Raw genomic sequence first — 22,097 nt, 5'->3', positions numbered from 1 at the left:
GAGAGTTAAGAGTTGTCAGGAGCTCTGATATTGCCATTCTGTGGTCCTCAGTAGTGTCTTTTTATGCATTACCATAAAGAAAATATCTGAAATGTTTGTCTCATCAGTTCCTTTATTGTAATTCCACAAGGTACTATTAATCAATCACACTAGGGCCCACTAGCCACAATGCATGAAAACATTACCAAAGTACAATTTCTTCAATCCATTGAGTTCCCTAAGGACAGCCTTTTCGCAATATGAAAAAAGGTAAAACAAATTCTCCTGTTCATAATGGGAAAATAATTGGTCCCAGAGAAAAATAGTTTACATGATGAAAGCATTTTTGTAACCGGTTATTATCAAAAATAGTTTTACTTGGCCAGTATAAGTAGCAATGCTAAAGCAGGCTTTCTGCCAACATACACAATATCATGTTGTGAAAAAGTATTTTCCCCTTTCTGATATTCTCTATTTTTGCAAATTTTTGACACTGAATGTTATCAGATCTTCAATCAAAACCTAAAATTACATAAAGGGAACCTGAGTTTACAAATTACAATTAAAATGAATTGCCGCCGTACACTAAATAACTGGTCGAGGAACCTTTAACTGAATTGACTGCAACCTGCTTCCTGTAGTTGTTGATCAGTCTCATTGCTGTGGAGGGATTTTGGCCCACTCTTCAATGCAGAACTGCTTTAACTCAGTGACATTTGTGTGTTTTCAAGCATGAGCTGCCCATTTCAAGTCTTGCCAGAACATCTCAATTGGGATTAGGTCTGGACTTTGACTAGGCTATTCCAAAACGTCAAGTGTGTTGCTTTTTAACCAATTTTCATGTAGACTTGATTTTGTGTTTTGGATCATTGTCTTGCTGCATGACCCAGCTGTGCTTCAGCTTCAGCTCACAAACAGATGACCTGACATTCTCCTGTAGAATTCTATGATACAGAGTAGAATTCATGGTTCATTCTATTAAGGCAAGTCGTCCAGGTCCTGAGGGAGCAAAGCATCCCCAAATCATCACATTACCACCACCATGCTCAACTGGTCAACCTGGTCAAATAAAGGTGAAATAAAATCAAATAAAAAAACTTTGGTATGAGGTTCTTACTCAAGTTTGCCAAAAGGCACCTGGAAGAACCTGGATGATCATCAAAACTCATGAAAGAATGTTCTACGGACGGATGAGTGAAAAGTACTTTTTGGATGACATGGGTCCCATTATCCCATTAATATTCAGTATCAAAAATATGCTAAAGTTAAGACATTTTTTGAAAGGGGGCAAGTACTTTTTCACAGCACTATATATAAAAAAGTATGTGGACACCCTTTCAAATGAGTGGATTCGGCTATTTTAGCCACAACCATTGCTGACAGGTGTATAAAATCGAGAACACAGCAATGCAATCTCCATAGACAAACATTGGCTGTAGAATGGCCTTACTGAAGAGCTCAGTGACTTTCAACGTGGCACCATCATAGGATGCCACCTCCCAACAAGTCAGTTCATCAAATGTCTGCCCTGGTAGAGCTGCCCTGGTCAACTCTAAGTTCTGTTAAAATGAAGTGAAAACGTCTAGGAGCAACAACGGCTCAGTTGCCAAGTGATAGGCCACCCAAGCTCACAGAACCGGACCGCAGAGTACTGAAGCGCGCAGCGTGTGGAAATCGTCTGTCTTCAGTTGCAACACTCACTACCAACTTCCAAACTGCCTCTGGAAGCAACTTCAGCACAATAACTGTTCGTTGGGAGCTTCATGAAATGGGTTTCCATGGCCGAGCAGCAGCACACGAGTCTAAGATTCCAGTGAAGGAAAATCTTAACACCATAGCATACAATTACATTCTAGATGATTCTGTGCTTCTAACTTTGTGGCAACAGTTTGGGCAAGGCCCTTTCGTATTTCAGCATGAAAATGCCCCTGTGCACAAAGCAAGGTACATACAGAAATGGTTTGTCGAGATCGGTGTGGAAGAACTTGACTGGCCTGCACAGAGCCCTGACCTCAACCCCATCGAACTCCTTTGGGATGAATTGGAACGCCGGCTGCGAGCCAGGCCATTTGCCCAACATCAGTGGCCAACCTCACTAATGCTCTTGTAGCTGAATTGAAGCAAGTCCATGCATCATTGTTCCAACATCTAGTGGAAAGGCTTCCCAGAAGAGTCGAGGCTGTTATAGCAACAAAGGGGGACCAACTCCATATTAATAGCCATAATTTTGGAATCAGATGTTCGACAAACAGGTGTCCACATACATTTGGTCATGTAGTGTTTGCTGCTTATATAAGCTACTGAAATACCACAGTGCACCACAAGGTATTCCCATCTTTATTTTCTCTGGCAATCATTGGGGGCCTTGTGAAGATAACGCTTGATGTTTGATGTCTTCTCTGTCTTAGTATGTACTGTACTGGAATTAGGAAGGAGAGAAAGGAACATTCATGTATACAGTACCTCCTTGGCCAGTGGCCGTCTGGTCTGTGACCTTTGACTTCTTCCACATCTTGGCAGATATGTGTGTGTGATCCAAAAGCTCAGTCAATCACGGGGCTCTCTGTAAATGAAAACATCATGTAAACATCAACTGATTGATTACTTATGAATTTTTATATTTTCAATCATTGTTCTCCATTATACTTCATTTATCACGAGAATGTCTTTCCAAAAGAGGTGGCAGAGTCCAAAGTTCCTGAACACAGCTGAGCTGTATGTCTGTCTCTAGAAGGCAATGTTAACATGTCATCTGTAAAGTCTTGCACTTGCTGAGGTGTCCATTAAATGTGGAGTGTGAAGGATGCATGTTGTGTATGAACTTTAGGCTGATGCCCTTTTCCTGTGTGACTGATAGTGACCACAGCTCATAACAGTGACAATGACACATGCTCAGGGTGCACAGTGTGCTGTACCGTAGACTGTATTTAATCTAAGAGATGAAAAGTTCCTTGTTGTTGGCTGACAATATTCATAATTTATGGGACGCATATGACTGTGCAAGGCAGAGTGTGTGTGTCTGTGTGTGTCTGTGTTTCTCATAATCTGGTAACGATACAGCATACAGTACATTGCCTTTCATCTTTTTGTGTGGTGTTGTCATTTTAAACTGTCAGAAGCCAATTTAATTACATGGGATTCAGAAGATGTATTACCTTTCATTAAACAGCCAAGACTAACCCTGTGCATGTGATAGGGCACATACCTCATAAAACTATGATCATGCTATCACCAAGATTGTGCAAATGACTGGAGTGGTTACACTTGAATGGGTACGCAGATAGAAATAGCAAGGTCAACAAAGGTTTTTGATATAAAAATGCAAACAAGTATCTATATTTTGTAACAGTTTTTGGCAAACGATCTGATCTGTTTGAGAGAAAAAAAAGAGGAAAAAAAAGGCAAAATATCAGAATTAGAGTGCCTGTGCCAAAAAGTGGCAGACTTAAGGTGATTGCAGTAGAAAAGCTTAAGGGGCTTGGTTAGGGTTGCAAAGGGAGGGTATAATACTGGAAACATTAGTTTTCCACTAAACTACCAGAATATTGTTGTCTTTCAAGGATTTGATGTAATCTATTACTTAAGTACCCTTTTGAGTACATCAGATTATCACAGGTGTCGGTAATAATCGCTGGCCTCCTGTGTGGCCTTATCACATGTCAAATAAATTAAATAATTGAATAAGATGATTTTAAAATAAAAAATATGTCAAAGCTGTAAAACATTATCCTAAATATAAACCATCAACCAATTGAATACCATAGGTGTTTAATATGGGGGTTTCAGCATGAAATATCCTTTATATATAGTAAGCATGCCACCACCATGCTTCACAATTGGGATGGTGCCAGGTTTCCTCCACACACATTTAGGCCAAAGAGTTCAATCTTGGTTTAATCAGACCAAAAAAATGTTGTTTCTGATAGTCTGAGAGTCTTCAGGTGCCTTTTGGCAGACACCAAGCGGGCTGTCATGTGCCTTTTACTGAGGAGTGGCTTCTGTCTGGCCTCTCTACAGTAAAGGCCTGATTGGTGGAGTGCTGCAGAGATAGTTGTCCTTCTGGAAGGTTCTCCCATCTCCACAGAGGAACTCTGGAGCTCTGTCAGAGTGACCAGGTTCTTGGTCACCTCCCTGACCAAGGCCCTTCTCCCCCGATTGCTCAGTTTGGCCGGGCGGCCAGCTCTAGGAAGAGTCTTGGTGGTTCCAAACTTCTTCCATTTAAGAATGATGGAGGCCACTGTTCTTGGGGACCTTCAAAGCTGCATACTTTTTTTGGTATCTTCTCCCAGATCTGTGCCTTGACACAACCCTGTCTCGGAGCTCTACAGATAATTCCTTCAACCTCATGGCTTGGTTTTTGCTCTGACATGCACTGCCAACTGTGGGACATTATATAGACAGGTGTGTGCCATTTCAAATCATGTCCAATCAATTGAATTTACCATCATGTCCAATCAAGTTGTAGAAACATCTCAAGGATGATCAATGGAAACAGCATGCACCTGAGCTCAATAGTCTAGTCTCACAGCAAAGGGTCTGAATACTTATGTAAATAAGGCATTTCTATTTTTTATTGTTAATACATTTGCAAAAATGTCTGAAAACCTGTTTTTACTTTGTCATATTGGGGTATTGCTTGTAGATTGATGAGATTTTGTAAAAATGTAATCAATTTTATAATAAGGCTGTAAACAAACAAAATGTGTAAAAAGTCAAGGGGTTTGAATACGTTCCGAATGCACTATATACACAAAGAAAAGAGGGTTCCTCAAGGGTTCTTTGGGAAAGGTGTGGAATCACAATGACTCAAATAATATTCCTTTGAGCCCTGAAATTATTCTTTGCAGTTCACAAAAGTGTTCTTTGCTCTATGAGTGATAATTCAAATGTTGGGGGGGGCGACTCATTCGAATATTTCTAACAACATTTTCCTTGTTTTGCCATTATAGGGTATTGTGTGTAGATTGATGAGAAAAAGGCTGGAACGTAACAAAATGTTGAAAAAGTCAAGGGGTCTAAATACCTTCCGAAGGCACTGTATATATTTTAATACTTTTATTTGTTTCACTGTCAACATGTATTTGAAGTAAATGTTTTGGCATCAAACTGGTAGCAGTTGTGAAGAAAGTCAATAGTTGGACAGGTTGCGGAAGTAGTTAAAAACAATGCCATTGTTGATTAGATGTTTTTTTCACTATTTAGGCTATTTTCTCTTGAACCATATGATCTATCTACTAGAAACTCAGGGACAATTTGAACACTGATATAAAAAAAGGAATACTATATATGAATTCAATATAAATTACCAAAGTTACGATTGCCATAGATTTGATATTAACTACCAAAATGACGGAAGATTCCAATAATTTGGTAAATTACTGGTACTGTAGCTTTGCATCCCTAGTCTTGGTATGAGAGGCAATTCTCAAACGTTTAGAGCTGTGGATACTGTATGTCTTATCATAAAGCACTTTGATACAACTGCAGATGTAAAAAGGGTTAATAAAATAATAGTGATTGATTATCAAGATAGCATTCTTTGTCAATAACGCACATGCCGTTCTAATTGAGGGTTCCATGCTCTAAGTCTAAACCATTAGAACTTCACTTGCATGTGTACCTACCAACTGATACATGGTGAGAGGCTTAGCCTGACGAAATATGGCACAGATAGTTGAGTTTTATAAATCAATCAGAGTGCTGGGCTAGTTTACCCTCACATGTCCTCACATTATGATCTGAGAGATCGTTGTTGAGTTCAGTATTTTCTTTGAAACATTCCAAATAAAGAAGTATATGCTTAGCTGGTGTGAGTACAATAAATCAAACCTGCTGAACAAAATGGCAAACTCTGAACCTTAAGGTTTTAGAAATTCCTAGAGCTACAGTAGTTTGAATTAAGGCATTAATGCTACATGGAAAGTGTCCCAAATGTATTTGAGGGTCATTACATCTTGGCAGTCAGAGCACCATACTAAATAAAAAGTATCTGACTTTAATGAACATCAGGGAGCCAAGCATTCCCTTCTTGTCATGTTCTTTCCCGTCCCATGAGTCATAACACTAGCAGGACAAACACTGAAAGTACACACTTCGAACTCTATAGTTAGCTGTGACCCTGCTGGTAACCTACTGCTAGACCTGGGTTCAAATGCTATTATAAATAATTGCAAATACTGTATATGTGCCTGATTGAGATTGTCTGTTGCAATGCAACCAATAGAAAAGTCTCAAAAGTGCTAACACTGACCACCTGGCTCTCCAGGCAGCCTAAAGCAAACACTCAAAGTATTTGAAAGATTTTAATTAGTATTTGAACCCAGGCCTGCCTACTGCAATGACTTCTTGTGTCTTTACCAGTGGAGGCTGCTGAGGGGAGGACAGCTCATAATAATGTCTGGAACGGAGTAAATGGAATGGCATCAAACACATGGAAACCATGTGTTTGATGTATTTGATACCATTTCACTGATTCCGCACCAGCCATTACCATGAGCCCGTCCTCCCCAATTAAGGTGCCACCAACCCCCTGTGGTCTTCACTACACCTGACCTTACTACATGTGGTCCAACACACCATGGGTTCCATGGCCTGAAATGTAATCCATAGCATGTCTTTTTTTAATCAGATGAGGACATCATCAATCAAGAAAGAAAGAAGAAAATTACATTCTCTTACAAAAATATAATTAGATATGATTAAAAAGTGAAAGGCTGATATTTACTTTCTGAAATAGCGTACCAGAACTTAAACCCACATGTCATTAATGACATCACATTTTAAATTACATTCATTGTGTGCAGCATGAAATATTGCATTATAATACATTTACGACAAGAATCAAGTCATCACAGAGATAGTTTGCTGGGACCGAGCTCATTGGGGAAAAATACAGTATGGTCCAGTGTAGAACAGTTAACCAAATATATTGCCCTTTAAATGGGCAAAAATATGGTCATTCCTCATACACGACTGATCTCCCTCTTAGTAGAACCCTCAGTGTGTTTGTTTTTCAAAATACAGTATAACTTTAGGTACACTGTAGGTACATTTCAGGTACACCTGGGAATTAAATCTGTGTTATGGTCCCTGGAAATTACATTTCTCCAGTGAACTTACTCAGTATGATCTTGCAATAGTCAGTTAAAGGTAGCTTACCTGCCTGTCGCCTGTCTACTGCTCACGTACTGTTAGTCTAACTCAGACTGTATTTGAGGGCTTGGGTATTTCCTTGGGTATTTCTTAGGGTATTTTCTCACTGCCCTCAAGGTTTTGCTTTGTAGTAAATCCTTTGGGGGAAACGGGTTTGATTTCTCTGCCAGCCTGTTAGTAACCAGACACAGTGATTCTGATCAAGAGGAGGCTCTCCCTGTATTTAGGCAGACGGTTCCTCAAAAGGGGAGGAGGGTGGTCTGGGGGTAGGGGGCTATATGATGAAAAGGATGATGGAGTGAGTGGTATCAACAGATACTGAGTTTCTCTACACCACATAATGACTGGTGACAGTCTAGCCATCTTCACAGAAACATTTGCTGAAAAGAACATGATTGGTGTGGTGGTCTCCATTTAAAGTTATGTAACCTAAGTTATTAGGTTGGTATTCAAATCTTGTCACGCATTCAGTGCCTATATCATTCAATCAGAGGTCGATTTATCTTATTCATTAGCTCCTTTAATTCAAACAGAAAATGGGGATTGTTTCAAATGCAAGATATGTACATGAAGCTATTCACATAATTTGTTTTCATTTCTTGTATGCCTCTATTCAACGGTCAACTAGTGTTACTGCTAAAAAGCACTTCAAAGAACATTGTAGTAATTTCATCAAGGTGAAATGACGGAAACACCATATGCTTCCCATATACTGTAGCTTTACAAACACAACGTGGGTTAATATTGATCTTAGTTGACCTCTCATAGCGCTAATGGTCATCAGCTGTGATGATACTACAACGTAGACTTCAGAGGTTGAGGTTAAGAAGGAGTCACTTGTCCCTTTCATCATGCTGAATGCATTATGTAACATGTTATGCGTAATGAAGAGTACCTTATTTTTATTGTGTCATATCTTTTTCTCATCCTGTTAATGCTCCGAGACAGTTGTTGTTGGAGGACTCTTATGAGTCTTTTAAAAGAAAAACCCATTGACCTCAACTAAAGTTAAAGGGCTTTGAATGATTTGGAAAACTTCTGTGAGAACTTAACCTTCAATCAACACAAGGATCTCAGTTTAATAATTTCTCTAATATACAGTGATGTGAAAAAGTACTTGCCCCCTTCCTAATTTTCTCTACTTTTGCATATTTTTCCTACGGAATATTATCAGATCTTCAACCAAAACCTAATATTAGATTAAGCAAACCAGAGTGAACAAATAACACAACAGTTTCATACTTATTTCATAAACAAAAGTATGCAACACCCAATATACTTGTGTGACAAAGTAATTGCCCCCTTACACTCAATAACTGATTGTGCCACCTGCAATGACTCCAACCAAACGCTTCCCGTAGTTGTTGTTTCCTCACAGTTGCATAACTTAGTTTATTTGAAATAAATAAATATAAAATGTAAACTCAGGTATCTAATAGTAGGTTTTAATTGAAGATCTGAAAACATTCAGTGTCAAAAATATGCAAAAACAGAGAAAATCATAAATACTTCTGTATATACAGTGCTGTGAAAAAGTATTTGCCCCCTTTCTAATTTTCTTTTCTGTTGCACATTTTTGATACTGAATATTAATGGGATAATGGGACCCACAAAGTTATACTTTTGGCTCATCTGTCCATAGAACATTCTTCCAAGAGTCTGTATGATCATCCAGGTACTTCCAGGTGCTTTTTGGCAAACATCAGTCAACTTTTTAGATGAGATGGGTCCCATTATGTCTGGCTAAGACCAAACACTGCATTTCAGAGTAAGAACCTCATACCAACGGTCATTCATGATGGTGGTGGTTTGGGGATGATTTGCTGCCCCAGGACTAGATGACATGCCTTAATAGAAGGAACCATGAATTCTGCTCAGTATCATAGCCTGACATCCTCCTGTAGCCTGACATTATCTGTCTGTGAGCTGAAGCTGAAATGCAGCTGGGTCATGCAGCAAGACAATGATCCAAAACACACAATCAAATCTACATGAAAATTGGTTAAAAAGCAACACACTTTAAGTTTTGGAATGGCCTAGTTAAAGTCCAGACCTAATCCCAATTGAGATGTTCTGTCAAGACTTGAAATGGGCAGTTCATGCTTGAAAACCAACAAATGTAGCTGAGTTAAAGCAGTTCTACATGTAAGAGTGGGCCAATTTTGTTCCACAGCAATGAGACTGGTCAACAACTACAGGAAGCATTTGGTTGCAGTCATTGCAACTAAAGGTGGCACAATCAGTGTGTAAGGGGGCAATTAATTTTTCACATAGGGGAATTGGGTGTTGCATAACTTTGTTCATTAAATCAATAAAATAAGTATATATTTTTTGTTTGTTATTTGTAAACTCAGGTTCCCTTTATGTAATATTAGGTGTTGATTAAAGATCTGATAACATTCAGTGTAAAAAATATTCAAAAATAGAGAAAATCAGAAAGGGGCAAATACTTTTCTACAGCACTGTACATTATAACTTATTTAAAAGGATACAGATAGCATAAAGAAGTCAGGAAACTAAGCATAAAAACACCACCCTTGATGTTTGTGTCAAAACAGCCTAGTCAAAACCTTATCTCATCTGCCTGATAGTCGTGTCTAACAGTTTGTTTTTGCAGTTGTTCCTGCATTTCCAATGGCAGACACTTGCATGAGGAAGACTGCGTGTAATGCCTGTTTATACTCGGTCCTCTCCATGGGAACGTGTCTGTTTCTGATATCACTGAGATCTTAATCCTTCACACTCAGAGTGGCTTCTATGTAATTACTGCTGCTTTGACAGTCTGGTCATGATCCAAAGGAGAATTCTGAATCCCGACTGGGGGATACAATATATTGTGCGTGTGCAATGTTGTTTGCATCATTACTGTTCGCACAGACACTCTACTAGTCTTTCTGTAGTTTGTTTCTATGTCACCATCCTATATACTGTAGCGGCATAAATAATCAAGAATATGAACTTGTTATGCTGAAGGTTGCATGTCCCCAAAACTTGATATGACAAATGCGGTCACTTGACCATGATTGATGAAAGGACAAGGAGGATATTTTAAACTGGGTAATAAAACATCTAACATTGCGCTCCAAATGAAAACACAGGGAGCAAGAGGTTTGGACGCCTTGGTCCTGTTGTTGTAGTACGTGACAGCGATCTTTCAACTGATACACCACAATGCAGTACATGCTTTCCAAGCTGTTTGCTGCTAGTGAAATGCGTACAGACCACAGTACCTTTTCCCAAGCATTGATATTCGTTTACATCAAAAAGTGAATAGACATGGCATCTAAACATGTTCGCTATCATTCAGATTTGTGTTGACATTTTTTATGTTTCTCATCTAAGCAACATTCATTTCTTTGTAAGTTCAATGAGTTCACCTAGCTTGCTCTTCTAAAGTGAGCCATCCTAAAAGAATGAAATACTAATCGTCTGGAGGTACAAATATCATAACAAGCTGCAGCTGACCAGAACGCCGGATGTGTTTATTTCAATAAGACCAGCAAGTTTCATGTGGTGCCAGTCTTCTGCCATGTTCGTCCTTCCACATACAGTTCCCCAAGTGGAACTAAATAGCCTCCAGAGTAGGCATAATCCCACATAAACCTACTGGATTAGTCCCTTCTTCGATCCTTTTCCATATTGATAAAATGTCATGGCACATAGTGATCATTCCAGCCATGGACAAGTACTGAGGTGAGCCGCCTGGGTGCTAACAAGACAGCAATGGCCGGCCCCTCATTGGAGCATGGCGGCCTTTGGGTTATGTCACCAGTGCCTGGTCATTCAAAATACAGCAAGAGACATAACCAGATCTCGATGAGGAAAACAGGAAGAAAAAACAAGTGAAGTTAACTTTTTTGTTAGCAGTTATCTTGCCATTTTAAACGTCAATATGTCAGTGATCTGTGATGTAGCGGGTGACGAACTCGGGAAAATAATTTTGATAAATGTATGCAATGATGGGTATATAAAATAACACATTTCATATATCAAAATGTATATGGTAAGCATGGCCTCTTGCCTAGATGAGCCATACATGTACTATGTGCAAGAGACAGGACTCTAAATAGACATAAAGGGTCTTCAACATGTGCCGAGTGGTCTGCCAAGTGGTCACTCAAATTACCTGCCATTCATCAAACATCTTCTTCAAAAGTTCTACAAATCATTTTGTGAGGTTGTGGTGTGGTGACCCTTTGTAAGCTTCTAGAAATGCTTGTAAAAGTCTTGAATCAGCCTCTGGAGAGTAAATACATGTTTTAGCTGACATGCCTGAGGTCAGTGGTGTAAAGTACTTAAGTAAAAATACTTTAAAGTACTACTTGTCATTTTTTTTATGTATCTGTACTTTACTATTTATATTTTTGACAACTTTTACTTTTACTCCACTGCATTCCTAAATAAAATAATGTACTTTTTACTCCCATACATTTTCCCTGACACCCAAAAGTACATTTTTAATGCTTAGCAGAACAAGAAAATGGTCACAAATGCTTTGTTTGTTAATTATGTCTTAGTGTTGGAGTGTGCTCCAGGCTATCCGTAAAAATAAAAAAAACAAGAATATCTTGCCATCTGGTTTGGAATTTTAAATTATTTATACTTTTACTTAAGTATATTAAAACCAAATACCTTTAGACTTTACTCAAGTAGTAGTTTACTTGGTGACTTTCACTTTTTACTTGAGTTATTTTCAATTAAGGTATCTTTAATTTTACTCAAGTATGACAATTGGGTAGTTTTCCCACCACTACCTGAGGTAATACAGTATATTGAGAAGTTGAGTAAACAAGTGATCCCATTCCACTGAAGAGGCATGGAGAGTGACAGGAGCATCTCTGGTGGAGAGACCGGATTTATCTCTCAATGTGGGTATGCCATGCACAGCCAACCTGTTCAGGTCACATATCAAGGCCACATAAGTAAATCAAACGCTATTCTAAAAGCATACATCATAAAATAATTGGCTGCAGAAATGCCACAGTAAGGTGTTGTCTAGTCAGAATTATCATAATCCGATTAAACTAATGATGAGCTTGGCAGGATCTATCAATGTAATGTGAATGGGGTATATCCTTCATCTCTGCTAACATATACTACTGTACCTTCTGCCGTATGCCTCAACCAGGCAGCGATCGCATTGTTTTATACCTCTTGGGCCCACTTGTTCATTGTTGCCATTCAGTGCACGCTGACTAACTCACTGAGCTATGATATGCCCGAGACAAATAGCATTTCCACATGGCTGATGACCTCCGAGACCTCGGAGACAATGATAAATCACATGATCACATGATGAAACCAAAACTAGCCAGTGACAGTAATAAAGTACAGGATGGGGTTGGCTGTAATTCTAATACAGTGACATTTATTGTAATGCTATTCTCATCTCCCCTCACAAAGATTCACATTGCTGGGCTAAATGTTGCACCCTTGCCATTTGATTCTCCCATGTTTGGATATATCTGGAGATACCTGAGAGATTATATTCTTGTAATTTAGGGTTATCTTATTGACCAAATACTTATTTTCCACCATAATTTGCAAAGAAATTCATTACAAACCCTACAATGTGATTTTCTGGATTTTTTTTTCTCATTTTGTCTGTCATAGTTGAAGTGTACCTATGATGAAAATTACAGGCCTCTCTCATCTTTTTAAGTGGGAGAACTTGCACAATTGGTGGCTGACTAAATACTTTTTTGACCCACTGTACATACTCAACAATCTACTGGCAAATCCTTTTTATTCCTTGTCATATGAAGATAAACAGTGAAGAGAACTAGATAAAACATATTGGTGCTCATCGGCTATTGGACATAAACATTACACAACAAGTTGGAAATCGCAAAATCAACAATGAGTGGTTTGGAAGGAATCAGTGACAGTGGCTAACTGCAACCATTGCAAAGCAATCACTAGCCTGATATTCAGTGGAGTGGCTGTGTGATCCCAAATCTGGGTTTAAGTGTCTCGTTTCCAAGTATAAAATGATAAACATTCAACATTGTCCATGCTATCAATGAAGCATGATTTGTGCCGCGCTCAAAACAACTGTTAACTTGGAACTGCAAAAACATGACTTCGAGCTCCGACTTCGAGCTACGAGCTCCGACTGGGAAATACGTTTTGAACGGACATCCAACTCAGAATTGTAAGTCGGGAACTCGGGACTCTTTTCTAGAGCTACGACATGAAGATCATTGACGTCATCATGATTCAACCTTATTTTTTTCCAAGTTCCCAGTGAAATCACCATAAATGCCAGACTTTGCCCATGAAGGACCGCCATGCCACCTTCCTGTTCAAGTGAGCACAGCACAAAAAGGTGAGTCCAGAAATGTCTTGTATGCTTCTGCATAAACTATGTAATATGCCAGGGAGATACTGTATGTATACGGTAGCTAAGAAAGTAATACTGAGTGTATGTTGTGTAGTAAGCTGTTAGTAGCCCATGTGCCTCATCCTAATAATTTAGTCTACCCTACCTCTTAATTCCGCCTACTGTTCTGACTTGGTGGTGCACATGTAGCCTATAACCTGTTTTAGAGAAATGTAAACATCAAATTTTGCAAGAGCTTTCATTGTCTGCTTATATGCTCCCTTTATTTATCCTACAGTTCTGACTTAGTGTACAGGGAGAACACTGTAAGAATGGCCCATGTTCGGCTTTCTGTTGGTGTACATTTCAAAAGTGCCAAACAAATAATTATATTGACTACGTCTGTCCTAGCTCGCTCATTAATGTCTTAATTTAAATTACGGATTGCCTTTTATCCACTTGTTGTCCCCTTATGCCATAGTTTGAACATCTCAATTAGAAACCATATTGGTTTAGCAAGTCTGCCATATCAGCTATTTTTCTTGGCCCCACCAAGATTTACATGCTAAAATTGCCACTGGACTAGTATCAAATCTAATCTCTCAGCCACTTCAGTATTATATTCCAGTTTATACATACGAAAAACCTTTGAATGCCAAAATTGCAATTCTAATGGGAAAATCAATGAAGTGAAAGCTAGTTACAAGTCATCCTGATTTTTACAAAAATGTAACCAATTTAGAAAATCCACTAGACATGGCTCTTCAAACTTGGAGGCTGCTATTGCTCTAAAGACGAGACCAATTGTCGAAGAATAGATGTGGTTCAAAAGCCATTAGTTGAGGGATTTACCAATGAAAGTACATCCTTCACAGCTGCTGTACAGCTGAAATATATTGGCAGAGCAACTTGATTCCTCTATAAAGCCTCAGAGAATGAGATGATCACAGGGCCATAAATTACCATTTTGGAGTCCAAATATTGTTGTCTTTTCCAAGAACACGATGAAGACTTTATAGTGGGTTTATACATCATAATCCAACTAGATATTATCTGGTCCACTGTCTGGCAACATTGTAACAAATGTCTGGTTTAATAATGCTTGGTACTTAACGGGTTCACAACCATGAACAGCCTACCCAGCAAACCGACAACATTCCCAGAACATTAGCTAAGATTTCCATTAAGTTATAAATAGGGTTTAAGTAACATTTGGATGACAACATCCAAAAACATAGAATGTTTTTGATAACAAAATATTTGTATTCTTCAAAAAACATTTTAAATGACATATCCTTGGAATAATCTAACATTCACTAACATGTTGTGCACAACATCAGTAACAAGATTCACAGAACATTCAAAAGTTCTCATGAGGTTTACAGTTAATGTAATGACACAATGAACCAGTAATGTTCATAGCAAACAGTGCCAACAGAAAGTTTTCAATTAAGGTTCCCAATCCATCCGTTCCCCAGATGTACGGTGCATTCAGAAAGTATTTATACCCATTCACTTATTCCACATTTTGTTGTGTTACAGTCTGAATTCAACATTTATTAAATATAACATATTCTCACCCATCTACACACAATACCCGCAATGACACATTTTTGCATATTTATTTGAAAATTAAATACAGAAATACAGTTGAAGTCGGAAGTTTACATACACCTTAGCCAAATACATTTAAACTCAGTTTTTCACCATTCCTGACATGTAATCCTAATAAACAATTCCCTGTCTTAGGCCAGTTAGGATCACCACTTTATTTTAAGAATGTTAAATGTCAGAATGATAGTAGAGAGAATGATTTATTTGAGCTTTTATTTCTTTCATCACATTCCTAGTGGGTCAGAAGTTAACAAGAACTCAATTAGTATTTGGTAGCATTATCTTTAAATTGTTTAACTTTGGTCAAACGTTTCGGGTAGCCTTCCACAAGCTTCCCACAATAAGATGGGTGAATTTTGGCACATTCCTCCTGACAGAGCTGGTGAAACTGAGTCAGGCTTGTAGGCCTCCTTGCTCGCACACGCTTTTTCAGTTCTGCCCACACATTTTTTATAGGATTGAGGTCAGGGCTTTGTGATGGTCACTCCAATACCTTGACTTTGTTATCCTTAGGCCATTCTGTCACAACTTTGGAAGTACGATTGGTGTCATTGCCCATTTGGAAGACCCATTTGCGACCAAGCTTTAACTTGGCTGATGTCTTGAGATGTTGCTTCAATATATCCACACACATTTCCTTCCTCATGAAGCCATCTATTTTGTGAAGTACTCCAGTCCCTCCTGCTGCAAAGCACCCCCACAACATGATGCTGCCACCCCCGTGCTTCACGGTTGGGATTGTGTTCTTCGGCTTGCAAGCATCCCCCTTTTTCCTACAAACATAATGATCGTCATTATGGCCAAACATTTCCATTTTTGTTTCATCAGTCCAGAGGACATTTCTCAAAAAAGTATGATCTTCAAATCAAATCAAATTTATTTGTCACATACACATGGTTAGCAGATGTTAATGCGAGTGTAGCGAAATGCTTGTGCTTCTAGTTCCGACAATGCAGTAATAACCAACGAGTAATCTAACTAACAATTCCAAAACTACTACCTTATACACACAAGTGTAAAGGGATAAAGAATATGTACATAAAGATATATGAATGAGTGATGGTACAGAGCGGCATAGGCAAGATGCAGTAGATGGTATCGAGTACAGTATATACATATGAGATGAGTATGTAAACAAAGTGGCATAGTTTAAAGAGGCTAGTGATACATGTATTACATAAAGATGCAGTAGATGATATAGAGTACAGTATATACGTATACATATGAGATGAATAATGTAGGGTATGTAAACATTATATTAAGTAGCCTTGTTTAATGCGGCTAGTGATATATTTTACATCAATTCCCATCAATTCCCATTATTAAAGTGGCTGGAGTTGTGTCAGTGTGTTGGCAGCAGCCACTCAATGTTAGTGGTGGCTGTTTAACAGTCTGATGCCCTTGAGATAGAAGCTGTTTTTCATGTCTCTCGGTCCCAGCTTTGATGCACCTGTACTGACCTCGCCTTCTGGATGATAGCGGGGTGAACAGGCAGTGGCTCGGGTGGTTGTTGTCCTTGATGATCTTTATGGCCTTCCTGTGACATCGGGTGGTGTTGTGGCGCTGCTGCGCCTTCTTCACGATGCTGTCTGTGTGGGTGGACCAATTCAGTTTGTCTGTGATGTGTACGCCGTGGAACTTAAAACTTACTACCCTCTCCACTACTGTCCCATCGATGTGGATAGGGGGGTGTTCCCTCTGCTGTTTCCTGAAGTCCACAATCATCTCCTTAGTTTTGTTGACGTTGAGTGTGAGGTTATTTTCCTGACACCACACTCCGAGGGCCCTCACCTCCTCCCTGTAAGCCATCTCGTCTTTGTTGGTAATCAAGCCTACCACTGTTGTGTCGTCCGCAAACTTGATGATTGAGTTGGAGGCGTGCGTGGCCACGCAGTCGTGGGTGAACAGGGTGTACAGGAGAGGGCTCAGAACGCACCCTTGTGGGGCCCCAGTGTTGAGGATCAGCGGGGTGGACATGTTGTTACCTACACTCACCACCTGGGGGCGGCCCATCAGGAAGTCCAGTACCCAGTTGCACAGGGCGGGGTCGAGACCCAGGGTCTCGAGCTTGATGATGCGTTTGGAGGGTACTATGGTGTTAAATGCTGAGCTGTAGTCGATGAACAGCATTCTCACATAGGTATTCCTCTTGTCCAGATGGGTTAGGGCAGTGTGCAGTGTGGTTGAGATTGCATCGTCTGTGGACCTATTTGGGCGGTAAGCAAATTGGAGTCGGTCTAGGGTGTCAGGTAGGGTGGAGGTGATACGGTCCTTGACTAGTCTCTCAAAGCACTTCATGATGACGGAAGTGAGTGCTACGGGGCGGTAGTCGTTTAGCTCAGTTACCTTAGCTTTCTTGGGAACAGGAACAATGGTGGCCCTCTTGAAGCATGTGGGAACAGCAGACTGGGATAAGGATTGATTGAATATGTCCGTAAACACACCAGCCAGCTGGTCTGCGCATGCTCTTAGGGCGCGGCTGGGGATGCCGTCTGGGCCTGCAGCCTTGCGAGGGTTAACACGTTTAAATGTTTTACTCACCTCAGCTGCAGTGAAGGAGAGTCAGCATGTTTTGGTTGCGGGCTGTGTCAGTGGCACTGTATTGTCCTCAAAGCGGACAAAAAAGTTATTTAGTCTGCCTGGGAGCAAGACATCCTGGTCCGTGACTGGGCTGGTTTTCTTTTTGTAATCCGTGATTGACTGTAGACCCTGCCACATACGTCTTGTGTCTGAGCCGTTGAATTGCGATTCTACTTTGTCTCTATACTGACGCTTAGCTTGTTTGATTGCCTTGCTGAGGGAATACTACACTGTTTGTATTCGGTCATGTTTCCGGTCACCTTGCCCTGATTAAAAGCAGTGGTTCGAGCTTTCAGTTTCACGCGAATGCTGCCATCAATCCACGGTTTCTGGTTTGGGAATGTTTTAATCGTTGCTATGGGAACGACATATTCAACGCACGTTCTAATGAACTCGCTCACCAAATCAGCGTATTCATCAATGTTGTTGTTTGGCGCAATACGAAACATATCCCAGTCCACGTGATGGCAGCAGTCTTGGAGCGTGGAATCAGATTGGTCGGACCAGCGTTGAACAGACCTCAGCGCGGGAGCTTCTTGTTTTAGCTTCTGTCTGTAGGCAGGGAGCAACAAAATGGAGTCGTGGTCAGCTTTTCCGAAAGGAGGGTGGGGGAGGGCCTTATTTGAGTCGCGGAAGTTAGAATAGCAATGATCCAAGGTTTTACCAGCCCTGGTTGCGCAATCGATATGCTGGTACAATTTAGGGAGTCTTGTTTTCAGATTAGCCTTGTTAAAGTCCCCAGCTACAATGAATGCAGCCTGGTCTTTGTCCCCATGTGCAGTTGCAAACCGTAGTCTGGCTTTTTTATGGCGGTTTTGGAGCAGTGGCTTCTTCCTTGCTGAGCGGCCTTTCAGGTTATGTCGATATAGGACTCATTTTACTGTGGACATAGATACTTTTGTACCTGTTTCCTCCAGCATCTTCACAAGGTCCTTTGCTGTTGTTCTGGGATTGATTTGCAGTTTTCGCACCAAAGTACGTTCATCTCTAGGAGACAGAACGCATCTCCTTCCTGAGCGGTATGACGGCTGCCTGGTCCCATGGTGTTTATACTTGCGTACTATTGTTTGTTCTAAAGCCTTCTAAAGCCATGACATAATTTTCTGGAATTTTTCAAGCTGTTAAAAGGCATAGTCAACTTAGTGTTTGTAAACTTCTGACCCACTGGAATTGTGATACAGTGAATTGTAAGTGAAATAATCTGTCTGTAAACAATTGTTGGAAAAATTACTTGTGTCATGCGCAAAGAAGAAGTCCTTACCGACTTGCCAAAACTATAGTTTGTTAACAAGAAATTTGTGGAGTGGTTGAAAAACGAGTTTTAATGACTCCAACCTAAGTGTATGTAATCTTCCGACTTCAACTGTATCTAATTTACATAAGTACATAAGTCAACACTTTGTAGAAGCACCATTGGCAGTGATTAAAGCTGTGAGTCTTTCTGGATAAGTCTCTAAAGCCTCTCTGGGATAGGCGGGACGCAAATTTCTCAACTGGCCAATTGCCAGGGAAAATGCAGAGCGCCAGATTCAAATAAAATACTATAAAATTCAAACTTTCATTAAATCACACATGTAAGATACCAAATTAAAGCTACACTCGTTGTGAATCCAGCCAACATGTCAGATTTTAAACAGGCTTTTCGGCGAAAGCATAATAAGCTATTATCTGATGATAGCACAACAGTAAACAAAGAGAGATTAGCGTATTTCAACCCTACAGGTGTAACAGTATAATTTTAGACCGTCCCCTCGCCCATACCCGGGCGCGAACTAGGGACCTTCTGCACACATCAACAGTCACCCTCGAAGCATCGTTACCCATCGCTCCACAAAAGCCACGGCCCTTGCAGAGCAAGGGGAACTACTACTTCAAGGTCTCAGAGCAAGTGACGTCACTGATTGAAACGCTATTTAGCGCCCACGCTAACTAAGCTAGCCGTTTCACATCCGTTACACTCACCCCCCTTTTGACCTTCCTCCTTTTTCCGCAGCAACCAGTGATCCGGGTCAACAGCATCAACAGCAGTATAATTTTAAACCGTCCCCTCGCCCATACCCGGGCGCGAACTAGGGACCTTCTGCACACATCAACAGTCACCCTCGAAGCATCGTTACCCATCGCTCCACAAAAGCCGCGGCCCTTGCAGAGCAAGGGGAACTACTACTTCAAGGTCTCAGAGCAAGTGACGTCACTGATTGAAACGCTATTTAGCGCCCACGCTAACTAAGCTAGCCGTTTCACATCCGTTACACTCACCCCCCTTTTGACCTTCCTCCTTTTTCCGCAGCAACCAGTAATCCGGGTCAACAGCATCAATGCGGCCCTTGCAGAGCAAGGGGAACTACTACTTCAAGGTCTCAGAGCAAGTGACGTCACTGATTGAACGCTATTTAGCGCCCACGCTAACTAAGCTAGCCGTTTCACATCCGTTACACAGGCACCACACAAAACACAGAAATAAAATAAAAATCATGCCTTACCTTTGACTAGCTTCTTTTGTTGGCACTCCAATATGTCCCATAAACATCACAAATGGTCCTTTTGTTCGATTAATAATCGATCAAATTGAAGACGGGTCTATCTGTTTTCAATGCATGAGGATCACAAACTAACGCTACTTTCCTAGTCTTGTGCAACTCTCAAACAGTATACATAACGTTACCCTGATTCAAGATGGCCGTACTTCTTCATTTCACAAAGGAATAACCTCAACCTATTTTCAAAGACTGGTGACATCCAGTGGAAGTGGTAGGAACTGCAAACAAGTGCCTTAGAAATCTAGTTCTAAATCTAAATCTAGAAAACTCATTGAATTGACAGTGACCTCAAAAAAGAATAATTCTGAATGGTTAATCCTCGGGGTTTTGCCTGCTACATAAGTTCTGTTATACTCACAGACATGATTCAAACAGTCTTAGAAACTTCAGAGTGTTTTCTATCCAAATCTACTAATAATATGCATATCTTATATTCTTGGCATGAGTAGCAGGAAGTTGAATTTGGGCACGCTATTTATCCAAAAGTGAAAATGCTGCCCCCTATCCCAAAGAGGGCTCTAAGAGCTTTCCACACCTGGATTGTGCAACATTTGCCAATTTATTATTGAAAAACTTCTTCGAATTTGTTATGGATCATTGCTAGACAACAATTTCCAAGTCTTGTCATAGATTTCAAAGTAGATTTAAGTCAAAACTGGAACTCAGCCACTCAGGAACATTCACTGTCTTCTTGGCAAGCAACCCCATTGTAGATTTTGCCTTGTTTAAGGTTATTGTCCTGCTGAAAGATGCATTCATCCTGTGTCTGCTGGAAAGCAGACTGAACCAAGTTTTCTTCTAGGATTTTGTCTGTGCTTAGCTCCATGCCATTGAAAAAAAATGTATCTGGAAAAACTCCCCAGTCCTTAATTAACGAATACAAGCATACCCATGCAGCCACCACTATGCCTGAAAATATGGAGAGTGGTAATCAGTAATGTGTTCTATTGGATTTCCCCAACCTTTTGTGACTAGGGGGCAGTATTTTCATTTTTGAAAAAATAACATTCCCGTAGTAAACGGGATATTTTGTCAGGACAAGATGCTAGAATATGGATATAATTGACAGCTTAGGATAGAAAACACTCTAAAGTTTCCAAAACTGTAAAAATATTGTCTGTGAGTACAACAGAACTGATATTGCAGGCGAAAGCCTGAGAAAAATCCAATCCGGAAGTGCCTCATGTTTTGAAAGCGCTGCGTTCCAATGCGTCCCTATTGAGCAGAGAATGGGCTATCAACCAGATTACTTTTTCTCCGTATTCCCCAAGGTGTCTACAGCATTGTGACGTAGTTTTACGAATTTATGTTGAAGAATACCCGTAAGCGGCTACATTGCGCAACTGGTCACCTGATGGCTCCCAGAGTGATTCTCGTCTAAAATACAGAGGTAGCCATTATTCCAATCGGTCCTACTGAAAAACCAATTGTCCCGGTGGATATATTATCGAATAGATATTTGAAAAACACCTTGATTGATTATAAACAACGTTTGCCATGTTTCTGTTGATATTATGGAGCTAATTTGGAATATTTTTTGCCGTTTTCGTGACTGTAATTTCCGGGCGATTTCTCAGCCAAACGTGAAGAACAAACGGAGCTATTTCGCCTACAAAAATAATATTTTTGGAAAAAAGGAACATTGGCTATCTAACTGGGAGTCTCATGAGTGAAAACATCCGAAGCTCATCAAAGGTAAACAATTTAATTTGATTGCTTTTCTATTTTCCGTGACCAAGTTACCTGCTGCTAGCTGGACAAAATGCTATGCTAGGCTATCGATAAACTTACACAAATGCTTGTCTAGCTTTGGCTGTAAAGCATATTTTGAAAATCTGAGATGACAGGATGATTAACAAAAGGCTAAGCTGTGTCTCAATATATTTCACTTGTGATTTTCATGAATAGGA

General features: G+C 40.1%; 1 protein-coding gene across 8 annotated transcripts in view; it reads right to left on the bottom strand.

Moving 5' to 3' along the window:
• The window catches only part of LOC110532433 (immunoglobulin-like and fibronectin type III domain-containing protein 1), a 51,293-nt gene extending 43,906 nt beyond the window's left edge, over window positions 1-7,387 (bottom strand). For 6 of the 8 annotated variants that reach the window (XM_036988399.1, XM_036988402.1, XM_036988400.1 and 3 more), the window contains exons 1-2: window positions 7,138-7,386; window positions 2,443-2,542 (exon numbers count right to left, since the gene is read on the bottom strand). In XM_036988399.1, coding sequence (XP_036844294.1) covers window positions 2,443-2,491 — 49 coding nt within the window. In that variant the 5' untranslated portion in view covers window positions 2,492-2,542; window positions 7,138-7,386. Of the gene's footprint in view, window positions 1-2,442; window positions 2,543-7,137 lie in introns of all 8 variants that reach the window. The other 2 variants (XM_036988396.1, XM_036988398.1) reach the window with 1 other exon arrangement.
• Window positions 7,388-22,097: the final 14,710 nt, after the last annotated feature.

Source organism: Oncorhynchus mykiss, chromosome 9 (assembly GCF_013265735.2).
Source record: "Oncorhynchus mykiss isolate Arlee chromosome 9, USDA_OmykA_1.1, whole genome shotgun sequence".
NCBI lineage: Eukaryota > Metazoa > Chordata > Actinopteri > Salmoniformes > Salmonidae > Oncorhynchus > Oncorhynchus mykiss.
The sequence above is the reverse complement of the archived record's forward strand: the minus strand, read 5'-3'. Positions and strand labels throughout refer to the sequence as shown.